The sequence below is a fragment of the Callorhinus ursinus genome, unplaced genomic scaffold (assembly GCF_003265705.2).
Source record: "Callorhinus ursinus isolate GAN/ISIS: 27379988/994484 unplaced genomic scaffold, GSC_fseal_2.0 scaffold43, whole genome shotgun sequence".
Lineage (NCBI taxonomy): Eukaryota > Metazoa > Chordata > Mammalia > Carnivora > Otariidae > Callorhinus > Callorhinus ursinus.
The window spans coordinates 6157970-6183149 of NW_027397105.1; the positions used below are offsets into that span (position 1 = coordinate 6157970).

Consider the following 25180-nt stretch of genomic DNA (forward strand, 5'->3'; position numbering starts at 1 on the left):
TATCTGATGTCAAATTATCTTAATCAATGCCTAGATAGTCTTTGAAGCCATCCACTGATTTCCTGTACGGTGATTGAACCTGTCACCTTGCTGAGTCTTGTCGTATCCATGCCCTAATTTCTCATCGGCGAACCCACTTCTCTTTTCGCTTTGAGTACTCCAGGTAGCTGAAGAGGAACGTGTGTAGCAGGGCTATGAGTCACCGACCTTACTCCCACGACCTTGTTATACTGCCCTCTGGACGTTCAGCTGAGTCCCACACAAACCTGACATGAATTTGTGAGAATTTAGACACCTCGTCTACTGGGACTAGCAGTCATGCCCTTCCGCATTAATTATCCCATTTCTTCTGTTTTCCCCACATCTCATCCCCCCCATATATTTTCTCCATTTCAAAGTAAAATCCAAACAAGAATATCAGAATAAGTAGATATTTTGTATGTTTCTTTGAGTGTGTTGCTGTTTTCAAGTCTGCCTTTCTAAAGTTCCTTCCTGGACTCCTCAGTTCTTGATTCCTGATCTGTTTGCAGATGACTTGTATCTTTTTTGCCTGGAATGATCCGATCCTAGGAACTAACATCTGTCACACACATTGTGGAGCTGCTGTTTTTAATCAAGAGCATCTATGACTTGTCATCAGTTTTGCCTTATTCTGAGTTTTTTGAGCATATGATGAGCTCTTTCCCCTTTTCTGAGCAGGAATGGGATCAGGTAACCCAGAGGGCCTTCCCCACACCCACATTGTCCAAGAGATAGAGCTTGTCATCTGTCTGACCTTTCCTTATACCTTGAGTTCCTTATACCTTTCCTTATACCTTAAAGAAGAACTCTGGGTTTTTGGTGAGGGTCAGAAGTTCTCACACCAGGACCCAGACAGACATGGACTGGGTCATTGCAAGGCAAGCCCTAGAGCTTTGGTGTATACCTGGCCTCTCCAGCAACTGAGGTATCTTTGAGGACTCTGACATGGAGATGTAAGGGTTAACTCTGAGTCAGAGTGAGTGGTGTGCACCACTAGCAGCTGGGTATTTAGTTAGCACCTAGAAAAATGTTCGTTGGTGATCTGCTTCTGAGGCCCTACCCTGTGGGTCCTGTCTTATTTTGCTTTCCCTACAGTGTGTCCCTTAGCCATTGTGTTGCAACCTTTCTTCCTTTTCTCTTTGCCACAGTTGGGCCATCCTGGCCTTATCTCAGAACAGTGATTGGGTCATCATGACACTCTTTCCTTTTATTCCTTCTCATGTTTCTTCTGACCCCTGAAAATCCATTTAGGAAAGGAAGAGAAACAAAAAATGAATGAATGGTTTCTTTGAGAGTGTCTACTGCTTGTTTCCATCCATCTCGTTTGCTTCTCCCCCCAAGTCCTTCAGTGAATGTAGTTTTAATAATTCCCACAATCCTTTTCCATTAGAACAACGGGTCTTAATCTACTGGAAAGTTCTTCCTACATATGTGAGTTTTATCCCTACCTATTCATCCCTGATGGGTACCAACAAATTGTGTGGGGGAGATTGGGTTGGCTGGGTTTAGAGATGATGTGCAAAAATCATCTCCGCGTGAATGTCCCAGTATATTTAGAGGCCATGTGGAACTATGCCACATTTAAATAGTTGTTCATTATCAGTAAAGGAGTATTTATGCTTTAAATTTAAATTGTTAAACATCGAGGCATTCCAAATGAAGGCCAACTATAAGCTGCCAACATTTAAATTTACCAATGACTTCCAGATGCCATGTTGTGCAGAGAGAAGGAAGGCAACCTTTCAACCAGGTCTTGGTATTTCTGTCTGCATGATTTGGACTGTTCTCAGAGTGGACATTGTTGTGTCTTGTGCACGAGGTAGGACAGGGCAAGAAGACAATTTCTAACTTAAATTTTTTAGCTTGTCCCATGGAACCTGTCCGCTTTCTATCACTGCAGCTTAATCTGTATGGAATTCCTAGTATCTGAGTTTGTGGCTGCTGTGGCCAATGGCATGAATTGGATGGGCTGTCTTAGAAAAGTGAAGCTCTGTGGACTTTTAAATTTTTTTAATTTTCAAATTTTTAAATTTTTTTGAGAGGGAGAGATGGAGAACAAGTGGGAGGAGGGGTGGCAGAGGGAGAGGGAGAAGAGAGTCTTAGGCAGGTTCCACACCCTGTGTGGAGCCTGACACAGGGCTCGGTCTCACGCCCCTGAGATCATGACCTGAGCCAAAACCAAGAGTCGGACGTTTAACCGACGGAGCCGCCTAGGCGCCCTTGGGCTAATTTTTAATTTTTAATTGGCTAAAAACCACGTATATAACTCCAATAGTCATAAAAACAGAGAACTGGGTATTCAGTTTGTCCTTTTTCTGTGTCTCTGGAAGACTTCATTGGAGTTATTTTGATGTTGCTGATCTGTAGCTACATGCAGTTTTTATTGGCATTTACCTGCTTTTGTTTGGAGTATGAAACAACCTTCAATACAAATTTGGACGACAAAAAATTTTTTTACCTTCAAGTATATCAATTTCTTCACTGTGGAAAATAGCTTCTAATGTAGGGTAGTAATTCTTGTTTTGGTTTGAAGGGTTTTCTCTGTATTTTGTTCCAAATAAAGTAAATCTTGTGATAATTTGAAAATATTTTATTATTGGAAAAGCTGTGTGGATTGATTTTCAAAAAGTATAATTTGTCCCGAGAGCATGTAATAACTGGAGCTAGGTTAATGAAATAGTGACAAGTAAAAGAGCTCAATAGTCCCATAGTGAAAAAATTAGTGATTTTAATGAGTTCTGATATTTGGTTGAAAATGAAACTTTTTAAAAAAAACTTAAGGTTCGGGGCGCCTGGGTGGCTCAGTCATTAAGCGTCTGCCTTCCGCTCAGGTCATGATCCCAGGGTCCTGGGATCGAGCCCCGCATCGAGCTCCCTGCTCAGTGGGAAGCCTGCTTCTCCCTCTCCCACTCCCCCTGCTTGTGTTCCCTCTCTCGCTGTGTCTCTCTCTGTCAAATAAATAAAATCTTTAAAAACAAAAAAAAACCCTTAAGGTTCTTGAGATGATTTTCTTAAATATTTTGTGGTCTTGTATGAGCTTTTCAACCCCATTCTTTACGAGGAAGAAATAAAAAGGTTTTCTGAACTCAAATAAACATCAGTCTTATTTAACTTTTAAATTTATGATATAAATAAAAGTTTTCTTTGATTCAAGACATTTATCAGTACATTTGCTTTCCGAACATTCTAATTATGAGAGATTTTTATGTATAATTGGTGTCACCTTTGGGCTTCCATTTTCCATTCTCCTCCCTCTATTAAGGAAGGCTTTTTTCTTCCTCCTTAATTTGGAGATCTAATTGGCTTTTATGAAATGATTCATGAATCAGGCAGGATCTCATCTAGCAAGGAGAGGGGAGCTCCCAAGGACAGTTTCATAAAGGGAAGGGAAGTTTGTTCTTGTTCATGTGTTCCAGTTTGGGTGATTATTCTCCCTTAATATTAGAAAGTCCTGGCTGTACTTATTTCCAGTGATAAAAATCTTATCCATACACATTGTTTTGTTCCATTAGAGAAGCGTTCCTGATCACGACTCTTACTATTAAGAATTCTTTCATTTGAGTCATTGATGATTGTTAAGTATTCTCCAACTTGAACTTTATTTTGAATTAATTGAGTTAAAATAACTAATTTGAAGTGACCACTGTTGTAGGCATGTGCTTGTGGTTAATCCCCTTTCTGAGTCCTTTAGGCCTTTTGAATTAGTTTATTTTATTACGTGCTCACATATAATACATGTTGCAGTATAATCCTAAAACTTCTGTATAATGAAGAGTTAGGTCACTTGCTTAGCCGCAAACAATTCTGATGCCATACCAGCAGCTACTCCTCTACCCGCTCCCTGTCCCTTGGACCAGATGTTCAGAGAGCACGAAGAGATGACGATCCGTTGACCAGTGTCCAAGAGCGGAGTCCATTTCCTGGTAGACCAGTAGGCCATCCAGCAGCCCCGTGTTCTGTTTTGTACTACCGGTGGCATTAAAGAATAGTTTACAGATGAATAGATTTTACTGCTGTGCTGATGAGCTCAAAGGTTTGAGCTGTGCCAGGAACTCTGTCCATTCCGGTTCATGCTAATCTGGTCCAGGATTGAGAATTAGATACCGATCTCATGCTGAGACTTCAGTCAGGCCTCCAGGCCATGCAGTAGCATGCATCCTTTCAGAAGCTACTGCAGTATGTGTGGAAATTGTCCTCAAGAGTCAGTTATTGATGATAACGATCAAGGTTTTGGCTGTGATATGCTTTCCAATAGTTGAAATACAAGCATTTGTACAAACGGAAATTTAGAAAACCGTATAACCAGTTTGGGGAAACAAATTAGGAAAGAGGACATCTTTTATAATAGTGTCCTGTGAGTGTGAGTTAGTGTATTTATACTTGCCCATATAGCCGTACAAGTGAAAATAGAAAAAAAATATTTTTAAACCTTTTAATAGTGAGAATTCTTTGGTTGGTGGAAATCTTCCCCAGAGTATCATTTTCTTTTTCTTCTCCATTTGTCTCTAGTTACCAGCTCTCTGTCTTTTAAATGTAGATATATGAAGTTGTTACGTTTTTATTAAAAAATTGCCTTCCCAAACTAGTATTTTCACAGCTATCCTTTTAGTGTTATTGTTTTTAAAAACAGGAATAAATGTAATTAAAATGTTTACCAAAATTATCGATGTCATGGTTTTGAACTAATAACAAATTACATCTCTGGGCTATTTTGACTTTTTAAAAATACACTTTTTGAGCAAACATTATCCTGATGTTGATTTAAAAGAAAGCCCATTAATCTCCAAACTATGAAAATATAGAAATGAGAGAAAGGAGGCAATTTTTTCTTAATTTTAGAAGTATCAGTCTTATTTTGTCATTATTTTTTGTTCTTCTTATGTAATTATCATTTCTTGTTTATCTGGGTAGTGATATTCAGTGTAAAAGTCTTAAATAAATCAGTGTATACAAAGATGGATGCTAGTTAGTAAATTTTATTTGATATGAAGTGCTGTAGCTAGCAGGCTATAAATTTTAAATAGCAAAATTAAATGTGTTTGTATTTGGAATATATGGAATTCCTCATTTAGTGGGGAGAGAGGAAAATGCAAGAACCTGCCTCTATTCCTTCTGCAACTGCTTATCATCATGTTACGTGGAATACATCTTTTGTATCTCTCTGTGCCTCTGGTTTCTCTTCTGTAAAATGGGCTCAAGAATTTAATTGTCTGCCTTCATCCCTTTCAAGAACATTGAGGACAGATACCTTGAAGTCTTTGGAAGACAAAATGCCACCTTGTGTAGTTTTTGGTATACTAACTTGCCTTGTAAGTATGTACTATGTGTTGTACACAGTGGCGCGGTGTGACATTGTGAACTTTTTTTATGAAAAAAAGTTGTTTGCATGCCTTGATGTGAAACTATAACTTCATTATTCATGTTTTATGTTTTCTGAACTTGATTCTTTCCTATCTCTCTCTCGTGCAGCGGGAACTGTCCCTCTGAACGTCTCCGTGTACCCTGCTGTTCCCGGGTGGGCAGTGGGCGGTGGGGGTACTGGTTTTTCGTGGCAGTCTTTTAGAAGTGTGCAGAGAAATTGTACAGGTGGGTTAGGGTTATACTGCAGGTCTGCCTTGTACAAAGAAGAGGGCCTCATCAGTGTAGGAACAGGCAAAGAGCCCTCCCTCGTCTGTAGGTTTTCTTCCACATGTTCCTACTGCCCTCCATTCTGACCCATGGGGTGGAGAGTCAGGTAGAACTTTTTGTTCTTAGCATATAGAAAATGTGGTGAAGGGGGAGAATTGCAGCGTAGGATTTGGGAGGCTGGGAATGCTGTCTGTGTGCTGCACCTACACTGATTCCCATTGTGACCTGTTCTGGATTATTTTCCATCTCAAACGAATGAGGATGCTAGGCGGTAAGGTTGCCAGGGAGCAAGGAGGGCTGTTCTTGCATTGAATACCTAGATTCCATACAATAAAGGTATCTGTGAAGCTGACTATGCACATGAAAACTGTTTAAAGTATAGCTCCTGATGCTTTTCTTTATATTTGCATGTGAGGGTTAATTTTCACTGCTTAGGAACTTCGTTACATAACTTCCAACGTCATCCGTGGATGCTTGTGGTTAAAAAGCCCTGTGTCCTTTAAAGAATTCCTAAGTGCTATTTTGTTTAAAAAAAAAAAAATCCTAAGTGCTATTTTGTTTTTCTGTGATAAAAATTGTTCTTGTAAAGTCTAAGGAAGATGATAATTTTTATGTCTGGTTAGTATTTATGACGTTTGCTTAGAAATTTTTAGTCTTGTTGTGGTAGTGGTTTTTCTTAGGTTTCTAAAGTTGTTTTATGTTTTTGTGACATCTTTTGTCATTCTTTTCCAGAGAATTCGGTCAACAGTGGATGAAAAAGAACAAAAACAACTTCTTATGGATTTGGATGTAGTAATGCGGAGTAGTGATTGCCCGTACATTGTTCAGTTTTATGGTGCACTCTTCAGAGAGGTAGGAATAAACAATTTGGGGTTTTAGCTGACAAATAAATATCTCATTGGAATAAATAAGAGGATGGCAGGCTTAGATTCTAATCTTCAGCTAATTGTCATACATCAGCAATAAGCTGATTTCTCAATATTTTAGCATATAGGCTGTGAGAATCTACACATTCATTTCTGGCACTCATTGTTCCTTAGTTAAGGGGTGAATCTCATACTTTTCAAATATATAGTTATGGGTGTCACTTGTGAATCCCACATTCCCTTTCTTCACTTGCAGTTTCTGTTCTTTAAGACCCCGACAGATCAGCTGACTTCTGAATGTTAACCCTTTGCCATAGATTGAGCTCTCTCTCTCTTGGCTTTGAACTCCCTCAGCGTTGCCCCCATCCCCTTTTAAAAACTTTTATTTATTTGTATCATCAGCTGTATCTGCATTTAAGGTAAGCATTTACTCGCCCTCAGTACAGCCCATGAGGAACTTCACAAGTATGGTAGACATTCTCTTAGCTAAACTTGTCTGGATTTTTGAGTAGAGACTGTATGGTCTCGGGATCATGTGTCTCCTTTTGGCCTCTGGTTATTCTGTGTCCTGATGTAGCTCGTCACTTCTGCCTCCAGCTGTCAGACCCACATCCTCACTTCCAGTCATCCCACTGCCTGAAGCAGGGAAGGGAGTTAGGGCAGCGGGTAGAGCCGGAGCAGGGCCTGAATGAGACACTTGACGGTGTCAGGACCGTCCTCACACACTTGTGATACTTAGGTGAGGAGGACTTCAGCTGGATGAACCCCGAAGCGCTTTTAATACTCTTTATAAAATACCATTCTCACTCTGAAAATGTTAGGATTGTGGTGGTGGGGTCCTTATGAGCCGGTGAGAACCTCCCCCTCTTCTTTTTGGGACAGGATCACAAAATATGTATGTAGCTTTGGGGGTTTTGTTGTAGTTACTAACTTAAAAAATACTGGGTTGTAAGACAGGACTGACTGTCACACTGACTAGAAATATATGTACTTGTCATTGGAGACGACCTTTGAGGTTAGTCAATTAATTGCCCCACTCAGTCCCTACATTTTTATTTATTTGTTTTTCTGTGCTTCCTAATAGGTAACACTAGTAGGTGGAAGCGTCCATTGCTTTGTTGAGTCACTGATTAATCACTGTTAATTCTAGACTCCCGTAGTTTCTTTCTACTTCTGTCCTGGTACTTTTTATGACTCGAATCATTGTTTTTGTGACCAGATACACCGAATTTGTGAACAGCACCGGTAGTACCTTGCGACAGTATGCAGTCATGTATTCAGGGCCATACCTGTATCCTGGACGGAAGTTTTCCATAATGCCGTGCTGTTTGTAAGATCACAGATCTGGAACTTTCTTCACGTTGCACAAGAGTCTCCCTTCTTCCCCCAAACCATGAATTTAGTCTTTTTTTTTTTTTTTAAGATTTTATTTATTTGACAGAGAGAGACACAGCGAGAGCAGGAACACAAGCAGGGGGAGTGGGAGAGGGAGAAGCAGGCTTCCCGCGGAGCCGGGAGCCTGATGCGGGGCTTGATCCCAGGACCCTGGGATCATGACCTGAGCCGAAGGCAGACGCCCAATGACTGAGCCACCCAGACGCCCCGAATTTAGTCTTTATAATCACTAAATCCTCTGGCCGTGTTACTCTTCAGATCTTATGCAGAGCAGGGGATTGGACTAGAGTTTCTGTCCTAACTGGATTCCACAGTCAGCTTTTCCAGTGCTCTGATCCCTGCCCCTCGAGGCTCCTACTGGCTCTAACTGTATTTCACCTCCATAGAGCTCAGGGACGCCAACCTAGTTCTCATGTTCATTGTTTAATTGTCCCTTTAAGCAGCATTTAGGTGTATAACCCCAGCCTACACAGGGTAGAAGTCTGATTTTATGAAAAGAAGGCAGAGTAAGTGATACCCAGGATTGCAGAGTATTGGAAACAACACAGAAGGCTTGGGATAGTATCTGAACAGTGTCCTCATTGTTTCTTAGGAGAAGCTGGGTAAAATTCAGTGTTAATATCTCAGGGAGATTGAAGGGAGCTGAGATATGCAGCCGTAAGCACAAACATCTGTTGAATGTTCTATAGTTTTCACGCATTTTCTCTTTGTAACAGTCTCAGGATGTTCGGGGGCATTATCCCCTTCTCCAAAGAGGAGGCCGAGGTTTGATGGGAGTCACATAGCCATTATGTGGCAGAGATGGGACTTCGGGGACAAAAATCTCACTGTTCTTTCTGTTATAGAACAAGTGGTCCAGGGATGAGGAACTTTCAGCTTCATTAAAAAAAATAATCTACTTTTTAACATTGCTACAGTTTTTGAGTATGATCAGATGAAGGCTGAGGAACTGTACAGTTAAGCTGTATAAAGTCACAAAATGCCCAGAGAGGCTGAACATGAACTCCCCCTCCCCCAGCCCACCCCAAGAAGTAATAAGTACTTTCTGAATTAAAAAAAATGAAGTTTAGGGGCACCTGGGTGGCTCAGTTTAGCGTCGGCCTTCGGCTCAGGTCATGATCCCAGGGTCCTGGGATCGAGCCCCGCATCGGGCTCCCTGCTCGGCGGGAAGCCTGCTTCTCCCTCTCCCACTCCCCCTGCTTGTGTTCCCTCTCTCGCTGTGTCTCTCTCTGTCAAATAAATAAAATCTTTAAAAAAATGAAGTTTAGAAGCAAAAAGTTCACCTTCAAAGAATGCATAGGCAGAGTGCGTTTCCTGTGGTTACAAAGGATAAAAGTGTTAAACATTTAATAAGGGTTTAGAGAAACATTTTTCTTTTGAGATTGATCACTTTTAAAAGGATCTTTTTGGTGACATGACCTTCAGTTCTAATAATAGACCCACCATTCTGGGTTTATGAAAGGAAAGAGTAGAAGTGAACATATGCAGTCTGGACTGCTTCCCTAGCCACTCCTGTAAGACAGATGGCCTTTAATTCCCGTCTCTGAGGAACCCTCCAGAACATTTCATTTTATAATTTGTATCCACATCAGTTCGTGGTCTGGTTCAGTCAGCCATCAATCAAGGAGCTTGTGAGATGTTTTCTTCTTCTGGCAGCTTCTCTGTAGAGATTAATCTTGCTGGTGAGTAATAATTGAGCCTCTGCAGGATCCATAGCTTTGCTCAGAGCAGTGACTGAATAATATTTAATACTGAAGCTGGAAACTTATTTTTTGCCATTGTCTCCAGCCCTTTATACTTCTTTCTGAATGGAACTGAACTCAGATAAAAAGCTCAAAGTACAACTTGGATTTGATGTAGAAAAATTCTATGACACCTAATTGCACAGGTTTCTAAACTCCTTTTCAGACTTTGTAGACGGGAAAACAAAGAGCCTGACAGTACTGAATAATAAACATAACTCCTAGCCTATAGCTTGCATCAAGGTCCGCACCTTCCATTTATCTTATCAACACTGAAACCTGGAATCACTTGAAAAATGTCCTTTAATATATACATTTTCAGAACTTAAAAGCATGGAAGCCCTTACTTCAAGTATCTTTTGAGGTTGGAGAAATTCTAGTGAGGGAAATACTACTCTGAGTAACTTGTGATTATAGAAGGTCATTGGACTATGTAAGGGGCATTGATGTTAGCTGCGTTTAGTGTCCTCCCTTCCCATCCCTGCTACTGCTCATGTTCTTTCCTTTCCTTCCCCCTTGCACAGCCTTATGGAGGTAAAATCAGCAGACGATAAAATGCACATATTTAAAGGGAACAGTTTCATATGTGTGAACAAGTGTTTGCACATGAGGAATTATCACCGTAATCAAGATGGTGCACATTTCCATCACTCACACGTTTCCTTGTGCCTGTGGGTCATACACACTTCCCTTCTGCCGCTAGACATGAATGTGCGTTTTCTAGAATTTCGTGTAAATAGAATCATACAGTATGTATGTTTTGTCTTCCTTACTCTGCATAATTGTTTGCAAGTCCCGTTGTGGTGCGTGTCAACAGTTCAGTTACATTGCTGAGTAGTGGAAGTAGTCGTATTCCATGGTGGGATACACTCTAGTTGGTTTACTCCTTCACCCGCTGAGGGACTTCTGGATTTCTCTGGTTTCTGTCTGTTATAAATAATGCCGCTATGAGTGTTTGTGTACAAGTCTGTGAGCGGATGTGTGCTCTCACTTCCCTCGGGTAAATACCTGGGAGTGGAATGGCTGGATCATGTGGTAGGTGAATGTTTAACTGTTTAAAACTGTTTTCCAAAGTAGTTGTACTATTTTCAACCTTCACCATTAATGTTTGAGACTTCTCTTTCTTCCACATCTTTCCCAACACTTGGGATGGTCTTTTATTTTTATTTATTTAGTTATTTATTTATTTTTAAGATTTTATTTATTTATTTGATAGAGACACAGCGAGAGAGGGAACACAAGCAGGGGGAGGGGGAGAGGGAGAAGCAGACTCCCTCCTGAGCAGGGAGCCCGATACGGGGCTCGATCCCAGGACCCTGGAATCGCTTAATGACTGAGCCACCCACGCGCCCCTGGGATGGTCTTTCAATTTTTAGCCATTGTAATTAGTGTAGACTAGAATCTCATTGTATTTTAAATTTGTTTCTTTTCTTTTTTTTTAATTTTTAAATTTAAAAAAATTTATTCTATTTTTTTAAAAGATTTTATTTATTTGAGAGAGTGTGCATGCATGAGTGGGGGTATGGGGATGGGGGCGGCACACTTCCTGCTAAGCAGGGAGCCTGACATGGGGCTCCATCCCAGGACCCTGGGATCACGACCTGAGCTGAAGGTGGCAGACACTTAACGCAGCCACCCAGGTGCCCCAAGATTGATTTATTTGAGAGAGAGTGAGTGTGTGCACTCATGCAATAGTAAGCAGGGTGGGGGCGGGGTAGAGGGAGAGGGAGAGAAGCAGATTCCCACTCAGTGTGGAGCCCTACAAGGGGCTCGATCCCAGGATCCTGAGATCATGACCTGAGTCCAAAGCAAGAATTGGCTACTTATCCAACTGAGCCACCCAGGCACCCCTAAATTTGTGTTTCTTTAATGGCTAGTGATGTTGAAAGCTTTTCATGTGCTTGTTTACTAACCATATGTCTTCTCTGATGAAGTTCCTTTTCCAACTTCTGTCCATTTTTTAAAAAAACTTGTTTTTTGTTTCTTCTTGAGTTTTGGGAGTTTTTATGTTTATTTATTTTTTAAAGATTTATTTATTTATTTGAGAGAGAGAGAGCGAGAGCATGCACGCACAGGGGGAAGGGGTGGAGGGAGAGGGAAAGAGAGTCCCAAGCAGACTCTGTGCTCAGCATGGAGCCTGACTTGGGGCTCGATCTCACAACCCTGAGATCATGGCCTCAGCCGAAACCAAGAGTCAGACACTTAACTGACTGAGCCACCCAGGTGCCCCTTGGGAATTTTGAAAACAAATCTATTCTGGATATAGGTTTATTATCAGATATATGATTGTAAATATTTGCTGCCGCGCCTATGGCTTATCCATTATACTCTTAACAGCATTTTTTTTTTTGGAAAGTGAAGGTTCCTAATGCTGTTGTAGGCCGGTTTGTTGGTTTTTTGTGTTTTTTTTTTAATGTATTGTGTTTTTGGTGTTGTAGCAAAGGAATCTTTGCTTAACTCAAAGTCATTCAGATTTTCTTTTATGTTTTCTTATAGCAGTTTTATAGTTTCAGATATCACATTTATATTAATCATCCATTTGGGGTTAATTTTTATATGGTGGAAGGTATGGATTGATGTTTGCTTTTTTGCATGTGGATATCCTTTGCACTTTTGTCAGAAGTCAGTTGTCCCCATCTGTGTAGGTCTATTTCTGGACTGTCTAGTCTTTTCCATTGATCTGTTTGTTCTGTATTTATACCAATTCCACACTGTCTTGATTCCTTTAGCTAGTCTTAATATCAGGTAGTACTGGTTTTTAAACTTGATTCCTTTTAAAGTTGTTTTGGCTCTTTAAGGTTTTTTCTTTGTTTTGTTTTTTTTTTTAACACTGGGTATGGAGCCTAACGTGGAGCTTGGACTCACAACTGTGAGATCAAGACCTGAGCTGAGATCAACAGTCAGACACTTAACCGACTGAGACACCCAGGTGCCCCGTTTTTTTCTGTTCCTCTATGAATTTTGGAATCTGCTTGTCAGTTTCTACAAAACACAATCCCTGGGATTTTGATTGGGATTATGCTGAATCTGTAGGTCAACTGGAGGAGTATGGATATTTTAACAACATTCAGTCTAATGACTCATTAACATGGTATTTTACTTCATTAACATTTCTTTAATTTTTCTCAGCAATTTTTATAGCTTTCACTGTATAGGACTTTCTCTTTTTTTGTTGAATTTATCCTTGTTTTTAATATTTTTTGATGCTTTGCTAAATGATACTTTAAAGAAATTTGTCTCCTCTTGTTTTGTGACTAACATAAAGAAATACAATTGATTTTTGTTTATCTTGTGTACTGTAACCTTGTTAAACTCACGAGTTCTGGTAGCTTTTTGTAGATTCCATCACGTTTCAGATTATCATGTTGTCTGTGAATAAAGAGAGTTTTCTTCTTCTTTTCAATTTGGGTTCCATTTATTCATTTATGTCTTGCCTTATTGTGCTGGCTCGGTGCTCTAGTCCATAGATATAGTGACAGTGGACATCCTTGTCTTATTTCTGATCTTAGGGAGAAAGCATTCAGGGTTTCACCAGGAAGGGTGATGTTAGCTATAGGTTTTTCATAGATGTTCTTTATCAAGTTGAAGAAGTGCTCTTCTATTCCTAATTTGCTGAGATTTTATTTTTTTTAAGATCAGGAATATATGTTAGAGTTTTTTCCCATTCTTGTTCTTTTTTTTCCCCATTCTTTTTCTACATCTTTAAGGTGATTGTATGGTGTTAAAGAAATTCTTTTTTTCATATCGTAAGTTACATGGATTGCTTTTCATATGTTAGACAACCTTGCATTTCTCGGATCAATCCGCCAGATTATAATATATTACCTTCTTAATATATTGTTGGATTAAATTTGCTAAAATTTTATTTAGAAGTTCTTTTGTGAAATTTTTATTATTTATTTAAGTAGGCTCCACACCCAGTGTGGGGCTTGAACTCACAACCCTGAGATGAAGAGTTGTGAGCTCTACCGACTACACCAGCCAGGCATCCCTATTATGAAGTTTTGTATCTGTTCTTGAGAGATACTGATCCGTAGTTTTCTTACAGTGTTTGTTTTTGGCTTTTTATCAGTGTATCCGTTTGTATCAATGCTATAGCTGTACGGAATGATTTGGAAAATATTCCCTCGTTCGCAGTTTTCTGGGAGACTTTATATAGAATTGGTATTATTTCTTCTGTAAATGTTTGGTAGAATTCCCCAGTGGAGCCATTTGAATTTGGAGTTTGCTTTGTGGGAGGATTTTTAACTACAAATTCAGTTTCTTTCAAAGATAGAATTCTATTCAAGTTATGTTTCTTCTGGAGTGAAATTTGGTAGTTTGTTTCTCCAAAGAAATTTGTCCCTTTCATCTAAATTGTCAAAGTAATTGGCAATTTAATGGGTAATTTGCATCTTTTCTATTTTTTCCTGATGGATCTGGCTAGAGATTTATCAGTTTTTTATCGATCTTTCAGTGAGCCAGCTTTCAGTTGTATTACTTTTCTATATGGTTTTTCTCTTTAAAAATTTTTTCATTCTGATCAATCTTCCTCTTTTCTGCATATTTTGGTTTAATTTGCTCATCTTTTTCTAGTTTCTTAAGGTAGCTCTTGCTTTTTTAAAATTGTGAAGTATTTCAAACATACAGAAACTTCTACGGGAATCACAGTGTACCCAACACCTCAGATGAGCACTTTGGCATTTTTACTCTTTATCTGTATTTAAATTATATAGTGGAAGACCTCGTCCTAATCCCCCTTTCACTTTACAGATCTAAACACTACCTTGAAGTTAATATTTCCCTCCACTTCTTCATTTAGGCTTTCCATATATGTATCTTTCCCTAAGTAATGCATAGTATTGCTTTCTATATTCTTAAAGTTTACATAAATGAAATTATCCTGTATGTATCCCCCATAGCATTTTTCATTCAGCAGAAATTTCAAGATTCATCCATATAAATATAGATTTTTAATATATAGGTTTGGTTAATTTATTATTTTATTTATTGATTTTTTAAAGTAGGCTGTATGCCCAGTGAACACACCCACGACCTGGAGATCAAGAGTTGTTTGCTCTACCAACTGAGCTGGCCAGGCGCCCCTGATTTGGTTAATTTATCTTAACCGCTTTGTAGTATTCTGTAATTAAATATATCTTTTTTAATGTTTCTTTAGTAATACTAATATAAGTTGTTTCTAATTTTTTGCAGCTATAAAATGTAAAAATGAACTTCTTTTTGCATTTCTCCTTGGCAGCGTAGGTTTCAGATTCTGTATAGCCTATACCTAGAAATACAATTGCTAGGTTAAATGATATGAATTGTTTTCAACTTTATATTGTCAATTTCCTCTTCACAGTAGTTGTACTGACTTCTGTTCCTACCAGTAAAAATGAGGATTTCCATATCAGGAATTGTTTTCAGGTGTCAGTACTGAAAGCTGTTAGTGGTTTACTGAGTTTGTGGTTTACGTCGTTAAGGTTGTCCTGTGGTCCCAAGTTGGCTCGTAGAGTTCAACTGTAATGTCCACACAGAGGAAGAGAAGAGGGAAGAACCAAAAAGTCTGTTCTGGAATCATCAGCCAATTGTGTTGACATCTTGTTGGCTGCCCTTCTCTACATAGGAGACTGGGACATATATTTTCAGCTGGGCACATTGTATATAACAAAGAGGGGGTGGTTGTTGGGCAAGCCATAAACGTTTATTGACACAGATCTTATTGCTAACATTTGGGATTATTAAATGTTTCATTTTTGGCAGTCAGGTAAGTTTGAAGTGGTATCTTAACTTTTAAAACGACATTTCCCTAATTACTGGCAAGGTACAGAATTTTTTACATGTGTCTTCAGATCTTCTTTTCTGTGAATTGCCTGTGGAATGGATATCCCTTTGCCATTATTCTGTTAAGTTTTGTCTTTGCCTAATTAATTTAGCATAGTGCTTTAGTATTCAGGGTACTAATTCTTTGTTTATATCCAAATAGATGCTTTTGTCTTATTTTTGAACTTTTGGTATGGTATCCTTTGTCATACAGAAATATCCATTATAATGGAGTTCAATTTAGCAGGTCTTATCCTTTGTGATGTATTCTTTTCATGTGTGATTTGTAGAAGAAATTTGTCTCCTACCTGAAGTCCTGAAGAACTGTTATAAAAGTGTTTTAAACTTTTGTTTTTCAAAAAGTCCATTTGGGATTTTTTTGTATTTTTATTTGTTAATGATCTGAGGTAATGACCTAATTTAACTCTTTTCTGTCTGGAAGGCCACTGGTTCCAGCAACATTCATTACATATTCCATGCTTTTGCAGCTGTCTGCTTTGCTACATCTATCATCCTTCCAATTTCCATGTGCGCATGAGCTTTTGAGTCTGTTCTATTGTATTTTTACTTCCCCCTCTGTATCATTCCACTGCCTTTTATTATGACAGCTTTTTAAAAAGACTTTGTCTAGTAAACTAGCCTCTCTTCTTTAAAATTGTCTTGGCTATTCTTGGCTCTACTTTTCTTTTTTAAAAAATATTTAATAAATTTATTTGAGAGAGAGTGCGTGCACATGACTGTGGGGTGGGGCAGAGGGAGAGGGAGAGAGAGGATCCCAAGCAGATTCCGCACTGAGCATGCAGCCTGATGCAGGGCTCTGTCCCAGGACCCTGAGATCATGACCTGAGCCGAAATCAAGAGTCCGATGCTCAACTGACTAAGCCACCCAGGTGCCCCAGCTCTACTTTTCTAGAAGTTTTAGGATCAGGTTGTCCAGGTGCATGATAATTTTGATTAGAATCTACTTGAGTTCTTAAGCTAATTAAGGGGAATCTGACATTTTTATGATCTTGAGTCTTCACACTCGTCAGCATGCTTTGCCTCTCTCTTTGGTCGCTTGGTATGTCTTTAGTCACATCTACCACACGTTCGCATAAACGTTTTGCCTCTTTTGTTAGACACATTCCTAGGGGCTTTACAGCTTTCCTTTGTATTGTGAGTGGTATCTTTTTAAACAGTTTATTTTCTGAGTGGTTACTGTTGGCGTATAAGCATGCCTTTGTTTTTATCTGGTTCTTGTCTCTAGGAACACTTGATCTTAGTGGTTCAGGTTTTCATCATCCTCCACCTTTCTTTTTGGTAAATCCATATTTATTAATTCCTGCTTTTGCATTTCAGTCGTGTGGGTGTCCCGTCTTGTGCTTGGCCATGAAAGTAAGGTTGCTGTCCTGCTTTTTGAGGCAGCTCAGACCATCCTACCCCCCTTAAAGCAGCTCCCTGCTGCTGTTACCTATTCTCAGTTATGGTCAAAAGGAACTGCCACAAGAAATAAGGAGTTATATTAGGTTCTGTGCCTTATCAACCACAAAGATTTCTCTGGGGCTGATTGCTGCTCTGTTCCCCCCTCTCCCCGCCAAGTTCCAGTTTACTTCCTACCTTTATTTCCCCTGTTCTTTGTCTCTCTCCCTTGGCTGCCTTCCTGTTTTTCCATCCTTCCCCCTTCTCCCCTCATTTTCTTAACTGGCATTTTTCATACCTGCCGGACACTTTATTTTGTACTTTATGTATGTTAACTCATTTGATTTTTGTTCTAGCCTATTGAGGCAGGTAGGACAACCCTGTTTCTGAGATGAGGGACTGAGGGGCCCAAGCTTACGTAAGTGGGAGAGCCTGGGTAATGAGTCAGACCTTTTCAGACCCTAATATCGGTGGTCTTTCTGCTTTGTTATACTACTGAACCTAAGGTCCTTCCTTATTGTTTTTCTAAGGAGATGCATTAAATGTGCTATCTTTTGCTCTAATAAAAGAATTCTAGTGCATCTATTAAGATGGGGTCTTTAGAGTCAAATAAATTCAAGTGTTTATTTTGGGCGAAGGGTGTTACTCGAGTCTTTTGTGAGCGTCCATCTGCAAGAGCACCCAAAGGAAAGAGCCACAAGAGGGAAGAAAGACTTAAATGAAGAAACTAGAAGTAGAAGTTCACTGTGCCAGATATGTTTTACACATAAGCATTGTGTGAAGCCGTGTAGCTACATGCATGCGCTAGCAGGTGTCCGTCCTGTTGTCACAGCACGGTTACCTGTCTCTGTGTTCAGGCCAGCCTGCGCTTCCAGCATGTAAGGGTAGCGCCCTTGCTTTGTAGGTGTTGCTGGGAGCCAGGAGCTCAGCTGATTGTGTTCGCGGCTCTGCCACTGATTGGCGTCGTTGTCCTGGGCACACCGTCGTCCTTTCGCGGGCATTCATCTCCTACGTGGTCAATCCACGTGGGAGATGAGTGGTCAGACATCTCCGAGGATACAGCTGGATCCATAAATTAGTAACAACACCCAAACTCGTTTGAGACCATTTTTGTCATCATCCTGATAGCTGTTTTCATGCTCGGAAGGTCCTTCGTGGCCCCTGTTCCTGTGTTCACATCCTTTCAGATCATAATAACCACGGTGTCTGCTCATATTCTGTGTGTTCTTGAGCATTCCTGTCGCCAACCATGTAGTTTTCCAAGGAACGGAAGATTAGATAATCCCTTGAATGGTGCGCCATTCCCTCTTGGGACATCGTTCAGTGCTTTTGAGTTTTGTTTCTGGGTTTTTTTTTTTTTTTGGAGTTTATGGACTATTTGTTTAATTAGATTTCCAGTCATGAGACGACTGTATCAAAGGGTATAAATACTTTGTTTTCTCTTGTTTTATTGTCAAATTGCCTTCCACCTGGTTTAAAACACACTATGATGCTGCCAACAGTGTTTGGATGATTCAGTTAAAGTATAGACAGCATTCATTCATCTAGGGAATGTTTACCGAGGCCCTGCACTGGCGGAGTGTGTGTGTGTTAGGTAAGGGAGATGGATGACAAACATAACAAATATTTTCTATTAGAAGATTTCAGCACAGAGCAGGGGAGAGGATGCTGAGAGTTGGCATGGCCTGCATTTTAAATGTCAGCCACTGAGAAGGTGGCATTTATACAAGGATGGGAGGCAATGGGGTTGCTCTGTGTACTTTTTTCTTCCTTTTTTTTTTTTACTAATTTTAGAAGTTTATATAAAACCTCCAGATTATTGTAATTTACTTTCTTTGTTAATGACAATGAACAGTTTCCCACATTTTCTATGTTTGTATTTAATTATGGCAAAATTTGATATTCTAACAAAAGCACAAAAGTTTCTATGTAAGACTGTCCCTGTCTTTACAGTTAAGAGTGGGGAAATTGGGAAATAAGTTTATGTTTACACAGGAGGAGACTGTTCTGCCCAGGGCTTTAATGAGGAACCAAGAATTACCTCCAGTGTAAGATTAAGAAAAAGAAGAAGATTGCTTTTTCTCTAATTGTATTTCTAGTTTAAGTAAAGGAAAACATGGTACTTAATACTAAGATGTAAAGGAATAACAGATATTTGTTATTTTATAGGGTGACTGTTGGATCTGTATGGAACTCATGTCTACCTCGTTTGATAAGTTTTACAAATATGTATATAGTGTATTAGATGATGTTATTCCAGAAGAAATTTTAGGCAAAATCACTTTAGCAGTAAGTACCTGGTTTTCAAATTGTTCATTCTGTATATACTTACATGAAGATGCTGCTGGAGTTTTGAATGCACCTATCTGAATGTCTTTCACAGAATGTTGTTGACCTTCCTGGAAAATCATTTGTAATAGGAAAAGAAACAAAATCACTTCTGTGGGGGTAGTTAATACAACAAGTCATAAGAACAATTTTCAAAATATGTTCTATGTAAAAACTATAATATTCTGTTCTTTAAAATCACAATGAACCATAACAGACTGTGCTGTAAACAAAACCAGAAAAAGAAAGTTTCTGTTCCTTTTTAGCCCCGTTGCTGTACTTTTAAATAGGTTATATTCTCACCATTATCTCTAAATTACTCAGAATCACAGCATTCTCCTTGAAGTCCCTTCACTGAAACTCATAGACAAAATATCTTTCCTGTGTTTTAAGATTTGAGCTGTCTCCTCTAAAATACTGACATTTTTGACTAGCAATTTCAGTAACCAGCATTGCTATCAATTTGGCCAATTCACTTTTCTCAGAGTACCGGAAAGAAAAGAGGTGCTCTTTTACATGTGTGTTTGTAGTTTTGAAAGTGAATTTCTGATCATTTTCTTTCTTGCTCTGAATCTTTTAGTTGACAAAGGTTGTTCACAAAATTCTTTTCAATGGAGTAGAATTAGGTTCTTAGAAAGCCCTAAAAATCTGAGCTAATGACATGATGTAGGTTAGTGGATGTGTAAACTAAGTTTTATAGGAAGTTGTAAGTTAGATATTCTGGTTGCACGTAATTTTCTGCCGCTTCCCTTCCTGCATCCTCCACCTTCAGTATAGTCTGCCTGCTGATTGCCAGTTGATCCTATTTGGTCATTAAGAGTTAATGTAAAAATACATAGACAGTTTCTGGACTGCATTTTAGTTGTGAAAGGGGTGTGTGTGCGTGTGTGTGTGTAATAGGAATTTCAAAAATGAGATTAAAGTCATAATCTTAAGTTTCATGTTAATATTTTAATTTATTTAGCCAAATTGGTGCATAAATTTAAATATTTTATGAGCTAAATGTTACGTACCCCTTTGTATGATTTTATAAAAAGAGCCTGAGTTATTCTAGGAACTTGTTTATTCTTGGGAAGATACATGACATTTTATATTGATCAATTTTGTCATCTCTCTCTCTCCAGTATAGCAGACCCAATATTATCTTGGAACTTTTACTATTCATAATAATTATAATGGAACAATAGTAGAATAATGAGAGTAGCTAATGGTTATTGAATGTTTATTTGCATCAGGCTAAGATCTTACGACATTTTAACTTCATAGTGACTCTCTGTGGTGAATAGTGTAACCCCCTTTTTACAGATGACAGATCTGGAGCTTTATACAGTTGTAGGTGGTAAGTGATTTAAGCCCAGCAGCCCGATCCCAGAATCCTGCTCCTAAGCACTGTGATCACAGGATGATCGTGAAGTTGGAAAACAGACAAAATTATTTTATTGTATATTGCAGTGTGTGTAATATAGATACACAGATAAATCATTGGTTATATATTTGCCCATGTTTCTAGACCTGGTGATCATCCTTTCTATTAAGCACAACATTTAAAATTACTTTGTGTTAAATCTCTTTTTGCTAATTAATAACCCAGTGAACACAACAAGCCCAGCTACTTGAAACATGACAAGTTCCGCATTCCTGACACCCAGCAGCTTGATGGGGCAGAGACTTGACCATTTGATAGCAAGTGGTTGGCATGTTCTTTAGTTCCCTTTTGGTTTGAGGTTGTGGGAAATTTTAATTCAAGTCCCTGTTTCCTGTATTCCTGGAGAAATGCCTGATTTTCTGATCATGAGCAGTGATCAAACAGTATTGTAAATTCTGCATAAATTGCCATAGTGGTTGAGCAGAGATACTTTGACTTGGTCAAAATTACTTTGAAGGCTAGCACTGTGCAAAGGTGAATGAATACGAGAAACCGAGGAAATTTGAAAAGACTTATTTAAATTAGAGTTGATAGTGGAACCAGACTGTGGACTCTCTCGTACTGAATATTTCCATTCTTGAGAAGTTTGAAGTTGCAAGAAATGTACAACTTTGTAATGACTTATTAAAAAATTATCAGTTATTGGGTTCTTTTTAGCTGTCAGGGAACAGCATGTAACAGTAACTAAGTTTTCAGATCTAAAATAATCAGCATCTTTAGTTAACATAAAAAGTGGACAGAATATTGGAATTATTAAGCTTAAAAGAATGCAAAGGGCTACTAGAGCTGTTACCTATGATGAGCTGTGTGCTATGTGATTAAAAGGATACTGATTGTTTACCCCATCTTTGCTTTTTCTCCCCAGACTGTGAAAGCACTAAACCACTTAAAAGAAAACTTGAAAATCATTCACAGAGGTGGGTATGAATTCCTTTTTATAGATTAGAAATTAATATTTTTCCTTAATAGGAAAACATTATTGAAAATTACAGTGTCTCTGTATAAGCTTTCCTGAAATAGGTGTTTTGTTTTATTTTTAAAGATTTTATTTATTTATTTGACAGAGAGAGACACAGCGAGAGAGGGAACACAAGCAGGGGCAGTGAGAGAGGGAGAAGCAGGCTTCCCGCGGAGCAGGGAGCCCGATGCAGGGCTTCATCCCAGGACCCTGGGATCATGACCTGAGCCGAAGGCAGACGCTTAATGACTGAGCCGCCCAGGCGCCCCTATTATTATTTTTTCTCTAAAACTTTTGTTATTAATTTAGGGTATTTTTTTTTCCTTTGAGATTCTATAAATTTCAGCTTATTAGTTTATTGAGCTTAGGAATTGAAACAGATTTTGCTGCAAGTTTCTTCTTACTCTTAGTTGAAAAACAATTATTCATTTACTTGATAGATGATGTTTCTCTGTGTATTCAAATGGGCCCAAAGGTGGTCCTGGGGACATTCAAAGGATCTGGAGGATGCTACCTGGAGCATTTTAAAGGCATGCTACTGTCCCTTTCAGGTGTCTCTTCTTTACTATAGAGGATATTTTTGCAAATAGAGATGCTTTAATTATTGTATATTGAAATTCTTCTAAAGTGTTTGTATTTGTGAGAACAGTGATCTTGGACTTGTTGGACACAGGTCCAAATATAATTTGATGTAGATTTATTGGAAGCTAGTGGGAATCATGAAATTAATTCAGCAGATAGTTTAAATAGTGGCTCTTTTTATTACTCTGCTAGACCCGGGGTGGTGCGATGGTGGCTTTGAAGAGGCACGTGAGTTCACTTTCCTCAGGAAACTTGTAGTGGAGAAACCCAACAGTGCACGACAGTGTGGGATTCAGCCTGACAATAAATAGAACAAAAAGAAGAAGGTTGTATTCAGAGAAGTGAAAAGCCTTACATTCCAGGAAACGTAGTTTCTAGTGGTTAAAGAAATTAATAATTGGTGCATTTATTTAAGTAATTTTAGTTTGGGGTTAACTCAAGACCACTGCAGTTAGTTAACCTTGAACATCAGAATATTTCACTTAATTTTGCTTTGGCTTAATGCTTGCTAAAAATAATTTTAGATAGGCTTCTCATTTTCTCTTTTGACCTAAAATCACGTAGAGTTAGGTCCCTAAACAAAATTATTTTGTTCTTCTTGTAGTTCATTGCATTCTTGTTTTGGGATTTTTTCCTTCCTTTTTGATTGTGTTTTGCATTTGAGAGTAGTATCACCTTTAGAGCATTTAACAATTACCTTGGAGATACTTGTCAATTACAGGAAAGCACTAAGATGGTGACTGAGGAGATAACCGAATAAATGGAAAAGCTTCAAAAATAACCTTGGTTTTCCTATTAATAAATAAAATGATGAGTTTATAGCAGCCTTTTTAAAAAAAAGATTTTATTTATTTATTTGAGAGAGAGAGAGCACAAATGGGGGAAGGGGCAGAGGGAGAGGGACAAGCAGACAGCCCGCTGAGCAGACGCTTAACCGACTGAGCCACCCAGATGCCCCAATATAGCGGTCTTTTTATTAATTAGGATCAGTTAGCTTTTTTGCTACAGTTAAGAGTGCAAAAAATCCTGTTTATCCCGAGTTACAAAAAATCCTGGTAACTGCCTTAAACTTTAAGGAAATTCACTCTCTGTCCTAACAAGCCCAAGGATAGAGTGGCTCCAGGCACAGTATGTTTAGGGCGCTTAAGCACCCTTCCTTTGGTTCTACCTTTCTTAATACGTTGGCTCCCTCCTCAGGGTGGTAATGACCAAAGCAAGTCCCCAGTGTCACATGTAGACATGACAGCCTCCTGGAGAAGCACTCCCTCTTCCTACGTGGCTGTCTTAGGAGTTGGGACATCTTCCTTACATCGCTCTAATGTTTTCTCTTGTCTCATTCACCAGAATTGCTTCACGCCCTTACCCTAAACTGGTTCCTGGCAAGGACCATCAGGCGATCCTGATAGGCTTGGACCAGTCACACCTCGTTTTGGGGAGGTGTGGTTATGGCTACATGGAGGAGGGGATCCCTCCATAAAATCAAATGCAGGTTCTATTAGAAGGGATGGGGTTGGTGGGTAGGATGGATGCCTATCAAGATAGGCAGTCAGCATTGTCAGTGACGGCAAGAGACCGTCTCTGGATCTTTTGGTAGATCCCCTTCTGAGTTATAGACAGATGTTTTTATATCTTGTATTTGTATCCTTTTTATTCATTGAGCCATGACAGTGACAATGAAATGTATAGAAGCATTGAGACAGGGATGGAGAATTCATGAGCAAAGGGGGAGAATTGATCGGACAGTGGATTAGTACATGGTGGCAGTGGGCTCATGGTCAGTGAGGAAGTGAAAATGAATCTCAAGGACGACTGGAAGAAAGGGTTGGTTGGGGGAAACTTGATGAAGTCCTCTAAGGTCAGAAAAAAATCTCTCAAGGAGAAATAGTTATTAAGTGGATGCATTTATTGAATACAAATAAAGTTCAGGTACTATAATAGGTGTTTTAATTTCCAGAATCCTATGAATTAGCAATTGTTTTCATTTTGTAGATGACAAAATTGTCGTTGCTGAGTCAAAGTTGAGTAGCTTGCCTCAGGTTACACTGTGAATTTTGGACCCAGATTTTGAACCTTTGCTTCTCTGATCCCAAAGCTGTGGTCTTTCCGATATACTGGATTGGATACTTTCCTAAGTTAGATAAAACTCGATTTTAACTAAATTGTGGGTGTATAATTTGTATAGTTTGCATTTAGGTGGATAGTCTTTGACATACTCTAAAGTAACTTGGTGTACTCTTATAGATTAAATTCTTTCCTCATAATGTGACCAGTAAGTAATGAATTTGAAGCAAGTAATTGTTGAGTCTTTTTTTTTTTTTTAAGATTTATTTATTTATTTATTTATTTATTTGTGTGAGAGAAAGAGAGCATGAGCAGAGGGGAGGAGCAGAGGGAAGAGGGGAAGCAGACTCCCAGCTGAGCAGGGAGCCCGACGTGGGGCTTGATCCCAGCACCCTGAGATCATGGCCTGAGTTGAAAGCAGATACTTAACCGACTGAGCCTCCCAGGCGCCCCAGTATAGCAGTCTTTTGATGAAAATGAAGAAAGCATTATAGAATGCCTGCATTTATTGGGAAGTATTTTTGATACTGAGTTTTTAAACATTGGCAGTCAGAGCACTGTTTCCTCATTTTTCCTCATCTTTTTATACGTCTGAATTTTAAGGATTTGATCACTTGTCTAAGGTTTTTTGGTATTTTTGCTTAACGCACTTCAGAATGTAGCTCATTTGACTGATCACTTGTACACGAAATGACATCTGTCTCTCTCTCTCTCTCTCTCGCAGATATCAAACCTTCCAATATTCTTCTGGACAGGAGTGGAAATATTAAGCTCTGTGACTTTGGCATCAGTGGACAGCTGGTGGACTCCATTGCCAAGACAAGAGATGCCGGGTGTAGGCCATACATGGCAGTAAGTACAAAGGCCAGACCTTCCTGCTTGGTAGTCTTTGCCCGGAGAGCCCGTGCCCTTGGATGTTCTCCTTCTAAGGGGTGTGCCATTGGTCATACAGTTTCACCATACTAGAATATTT

At 39.1% G+C, this 25180-nt stretch overlaps 1 protein-coding gene across 3 annotated transcripts in view; it reads left to right on the top strand.

Annotated features, from left to right (window-relative positions):
- Positions 1-25180, top strand: part of MAP2K4 (mitogen-activated protein kinase kinase 4) — a 134323-nt gene that overhangs the window by 75696 nt on the left and 33447 nt on the right. For 2 of the 3 annotated variants that reach the window (XM_025864195.2, XM_073881735.1), the window contains 4 exons: positions 6382-6501; positions 19022-19141; positions 21472-21523; positions 24932-25059. In XM_025864195.2, the coding sequence (XP_025719980.1) occupies positions 6382-6501; positions 19022-19141; positions 21472-21523; positions 24932-25059 (420 nt within the window). The remainder of the gene's footprint in view (positions 1-6381; positions 6502-19021; positions 19142-21471; positions 21524-24931; positions 25060-25180) is intronic. The other variant, XM_073881736.1, reaches the window with a different exon arrangement.